The following is a 5,542-nucleotide window of genomic DNA, read 5'->3' as shown; positions in this document are numbered from 1 at the left end:
ATGCTGGATATGTATAACCAGGTCTGACTATAGTCAGACATTTTAGAGAGGTGATCTTGCAAGAATATGTGCTGGCACAACAACATTGTCCATCTTGCTTCTTCGGTGGCTATTCTCTCTCATGAAGATGTGTTTGCAGACAGGGAGAAAGCCCCACGTGATAGCCACCCGTCAATCTCTCTCTCTCTCTCTCTCTGCTCAACACTGTTGTAACTCCATTTTATTTTGAAATTCAGTTGACTTTGCCATTTCCCACGGATATTGTCGCATTTTTCTTTCATGGCTTGACAGAAGAAGCCTGCCTGCACGCGCCTTGTCGGCTTGAAAATAGAACTCACGCCTAAACGATAAAATCGGCAAGGCACAGACAAGGCGTGGGTACATGCAGGGTTCACGCTCAGGCGGCCGATGTACACAGCCTCGTTGACTAAAACGGACGCCTATTTAAAAGCGTGGGTAAAGGCAAGGCTTGGGTCGCCGGTGTGAACCCAGCCTAATGGTACAATGTCTGTATGTAGTCAACGACTGACTGTTAAATCAAAATAAACATCAACAATGTTTATTTACAGTTTTCATATTTAACTGGATTATTTATAAATAACTAGCCTACACTAATAATAAGTACATACATGTTCTTTTCTCATCTCAAGTAAAATAATGGCCGCATTTAAAAATAACATACAACAGAGTGCTTTGGAAAGATTTGCATCTTAAAAGTGCTTTAATTTTAGAAAGAAAACTGTTCTTCCCTTTGTTAACTCCATTTCACATTTGAACACTCCGCCTTTTCTCTTAACCCATTGATAACTTAAACTTAAACTTAAACTTAAACTTAATTGATTAACTTAAATAATAAAAACCTTGATACCTGATGCAGCATTTGTGTCTATGTATATCCCTCATTTGTGTGCGTATCCCTTTAAGACCGCAAACTGTCTCTATGTATGTATCTATCTGTCTGTCTGTCTGGCTGTCTGGCTGTCTCAGTGTCCGTCTGTCTCTATGTATCTATCTGTCTATCTATCTATCTATCTGTCTGTCTGTCTGTCTCTATGTATCTGTCTGTCTGTCTGTCTGTCTGTCTGTCTGTCTGTCTGTCTGTCTGTCTGTCTGTCTGTCTGTCTCAGTGTCTCTATCTATCTGTCTGTCTGTCTCAGTGTCTGTCTCTATCCATCTGTCTGTATGTCTGTCGCAATACAAACGTCACATGCCGTTGGGCAGTGAATGTGTGAGTGTGCCCTCAGTCTGGATCTGAGTGTGTTTGCTCGTGTGGCGCTTTCATAGACAGGTCAGGATCGCATCGCACTTCACATGAGACATACTGGTTTTGAACTGCTTGTGAGAACAATGAATGAACATCTAAGAGTCTGCCTGCTCCGGATTAAAACTAAATCTTTGTTGTTGCGGTCTACTTGTTTCTTTTGAGCACGCCATGTGAAATGACTTCTGTCTCTCGCCTTTCTCCGAGTCTCTCGCCTCTCCTCCGTCCGTGTCTCAGACTGACACGCTCTCGCCTGCAGCACTGGGAAGCAACAGGCAGAATCAAATCGGATATTTGATTGGCTGAGTAGCATCACGTGTGATGATTTACAGCGCATGCATTGGTCTGTGAGCTTCCTGGCAGATAAACCAGTAGTCCCGTAAAGGCTAGAAAAGCATGTGCCGGTTAAAATAGAAAAGCTCCGTGAAAATGTAACAATTCTCAATGATTTGTAGGTTATAGGGCTCGGTCCGGATAGGACAGCGTCTGGGTCCAGATGCGGATCGGACTTTGAGTCCGGACTTTGAGGATGGCTGGGCTAGGGAATGTATTACGTCAATGAATGACCCAGGGTTCCCACACCTTCTAAAACATCAAAGGACTTTTCAAGGACTTTCTAGGCCCAATTCGCTGAAATTCAAGGACCCATCACGGCATAGTTTGAGACACGGCTGTTTAACCTGTTTAACCTGTTTAACCTGTTTAACCTGTTTAACCTGCATCTTAACCTGCATCTTAACCTGCATCTTAACCTGCATCTTTCTACTTGTGAGCGTTGGCCTTTCTTGAGGCAGGCCGTGCGCACAGACAGCGGAACGTAGCCTAATGTACTAATTAAAGGAACACTCTGCCCATTTTCAACCAGCTTCGTATCATTAGAACATCAGCAGTATATCAGAAAACTGTAAACTGTTTTGAAGTCTGTCATTTAATTTGACAGTTATTGAGTGTTAAAGTGTGGACCCACACTAACTCAAGTTATTAACTCATTAACTCAAATCAACTCTCAATAACTGTCAAACTAGATGAATGATGAATAGTTTGACAGTTATTGAGAGTTGATTTGAGTTAATGAGTTATTCATTTGAGTTAGTGTGGACCAGTGATGTCACTGGTCCACACTTTAACACTCAATAACTGTCAAATTAAATGACAGACTTCAAAACCGTTTACAGTTTTCTGATATACTACTGATGTTCTAATGATACAAAGCTGGTTGAAAATGGGCGGAGTGTTCCTTTAAGTTCAAAAATATCAAAATAACTTCAATTTCTATTCTTGCACAAAATATATAAATTCAAGCACTTTCAATGTCCCATGGCCATTTAGAAAAGAAATCAAGGCCTTCGAGCATTTTTTTCCTGTCAAATTCACAAACTTGCAAGGATTTCAGGGACCAGTAGGAACGCTTGTCCTTATTAAGATAGCTGTACAAACATGTGTGTGGGCGTGTGTGGGCATGTGTGTGTGTGTGTGTGTGTGTGTGTGTGTGTGTGTGTGTGTGTGTGTGTGTGTGTGTGTGTGTGTGTGTGTGTGTGTCTGTGTGTGTGTGTCTGTGTGTGTGTGTGTCTGTGTGTGTGTGTGTGCGCGTGTGTGTGTGTGTGTGTGTGTCTGTGTGTGTGTGTGTGTGTGTGTGTGCGTGCGCGCGCGTGCGTGCGTGCGTGTGTGTGTGTGTCTGTGTGTCTGTGTGCGTGCGTGCGTGTGTGTGTGTGTGTGTGTGTGTGTGTGTGGGGGCGTGTGTGTCCGACCTGCTGCATATGACCCAAGACATTCTTCCTGCAGTCAAACACGCCCCGCCCCTCCTCAGAGTACAGCTGGTAGATGAAGTCTGTGGTGAAGTTCTCATTGCAGCTCTCATTCCTGTAACCACATCATCACACACAGACACAACACACACACACACACACACACACACACACACACACACACAGAGACACACACACACACACACACACACACACACACACACACACACACACACACACACACACACACGGTCCCCTGATAAAGACATAAATCACACATGGTCCCCTGATAAATCCACACCACCCATGTAAGGAAAAGATGTCTCGAAACGAGCCATTTTTGACTTTGGTAATGTTGTGACATTCACAAAGTCACACTCATTACATTTGCCCGCTTACAGCGTCGGCCCATACAGAAGCCCAAACCTTATTGTCAACTGCATCAAAGATGGGTCTATCTAACCAGATCATCTTATCAGAGGTCCCCGCCCCTTCAAAACAATGCATAGTTAACAAAGGGGGCAGACAGAGCCGATAGACAGACAGAGCCCACAGGCCGTCTGTGTAAATAAGAATTTGTTCTTACTGACTTGCCTGTCTAAACAAAGGTTAAATAAAGAAATAAAAGATAAAGAAGTCCCACAGATGATTATAATAATGTTCAAACAGAATCCTAACGTTGTTTTAAAGACCCATGAGACATGTTTTAAACGGCTACAAAATAGCATCAAACGGGACCTCTCAAGTCCTGGGGGTCACCGTCCAGAGTCACTTGCAATGGGACAGTGAGGCGGACCACATGTTGACCTCAGCCAACAGGAAGCTGTTGGCTCTGCGTCACCTGAAGAAATGTTGGTGTCCCCAGACCCAGAACTTGTTTCCATCTCCACAGGCTACGTGTGCCCAGTGATGGAATATGCAGTCCCCATCTGGCCCAGTTCCCTGACTACAGACCAGCCCCCATCTGGCCCAGTTCCCTGACTACAGACCAGCCCCCATCTGGCCCAGTTCCCTGACTACAGACCAGCCCCCATCTGGCTCAGTTCCCTGACTACAGACCAGCCCCCATCTGGCCCAGTTCCCTGACTACAGACCAGCCCCCATCTGGCCCAGTTCCCTGACTACAGACCAGCCCCCATCTGGCCCAGTTCCCTGACTACAGACCAGTCCCCATCTGGCTCAGTTCCCTGACTACAGACCAGCCCCCATCTGGCTCAGTTCCCTGACTACAGACCAGCCCCCATCTGGCCCAGTTCCCTGACTACAGACCAGTCCCCATCTGGCTCAGTTCCCTGACTACAGACCAGCCCCCATCTGGCTCAGTTCCCTGACTACAGACCAGTCCCCACCTGGCTCGGTTCCCTGACTACAGACCAGGCGAAAAGGCTGGAAAGCAGAAACAGCCTTTAAAAGCATAATTGGCCAGAGGTACTCAGGGTACCCCAGAGTGCAGGAGCTCACAGGGTACCCCAGAGTGCATGAGCTCACAGGGTACCCCAGAGTGCAGGAGCTCACAGGGTACCCCAGAGTGCAGGAGCTCACAGGGTACCCCAGAGTGCAGGAGCTTACAGGGTACCCCAGAGTGCAGGAGGTCACAGGGTACCCCAGAGTGCAGGAGCTCACAGGGTACCCCAGAGTGCAGGAGCTCACAGGGTACCCCAGAGTGCAGGAGCTCGCAGGGTACCCCAGAGTGCAGGAGCTCACAGGGTACCCCAGAGTGCAGGAGCTCACAGGGTACCCCAGAGTGCAGGAGGTCACAGGGTACCCCAGAGTGCAGGAGCTCACAGGGTACCCCAGAGTGCAGGAGCTCACAGGGTACCCCAGAGTGCAGGAGCTCACAGGGTACCCCAGAGTGCAGGAGCTCACAGGGTACCCCAGAGTGCATGAGCTCACAGGGTACCCCAGAGTGCATGAGCTCACAGGGTACCCCAGAGTGCAGGAGCTCACAGGGTACCCCAGAGTGCAGGAGGTCACAGGGTACCCCAGAGTGCAGGAGGTCACAGGGTACCCCAGAGTGCAGGAGCTCACAGGGTACCCCAGAGTGCAGGAGGTCACAGGGTACCCCAGAGTGCAGGAGCTCACAGTTGAGGTTTCAGATATGAGATTTTAGATTTCAGCTTCGATAAGTACCTTCACTTTTTAGTTGACTTAAAGTAGTATTGATCTTTTATTGTCAACGCCAAAAATAATTCCGTGTTTTTAATGACAATTGTCTTTATGAGCGTGTAATAATGGGGAAAGGTCAATAAGTAATGGTTCTATGTGACACGAGCGACAGGCGGGCTCAGCAGGACATGCAGGAAGTCGTCATCACTGTTCTGCTTTCGTCCCACTGTGAATCTGTCCTTGTATTAAGGACTCTTTTCCTTTTACATATACTATACTGACGCAGAGCACACACACACACACACACACTCACACACACACACACACACACACACACACACACACACACACACACACACACACACACTCACACACACACACACACACACACACACACACACACACACACACACACACACACACACACACA

At 47.2% G+C, this 5,542-nt stretch overlaps 1 protein-coding gene across 1 annotated transcript in view; it reads right to left on the bottom strand.

The window, feature by feature from the left end:
- Positions 1-5,542, bottom strand: part of LOC310792232 (ATP-dependent 6-phosphofructokinase, platelet type-like) — a gene marked incomplete at its 3' end in the record, with an annotated part of 173,084 nt that overhangs the window by 103,438 nt on the left and 64,104 nt on the right. Inside the window, exon 19 of the mRNA XM_083653960.1 lies at positions 3,010-3,121. Coding sequence (XP_083510086.1) covers positions 3,010-3,121 — 112 coding nt within the window. The remainder of the gene's footprint in view (positions 1-3,009; positions 3,122-5,542) is intronic.

This window comes from Poromitra crassiceps (genome assembly GCF_964638095.1).
Source record: "Poromitra crassiceps genome assembly, chromosome: 17".
NCBI lineage: Eukaryota > Metazoa > Chordata > Actinopteri > Beryciformes > Melamphaidae > Poromitra > Poromitra crassiceps.
The sequence above is the reverse complement of the archived record's forward strand: the minus strand, read 5'-3'. Positions and strand labels throughout refer to the sequence as shown.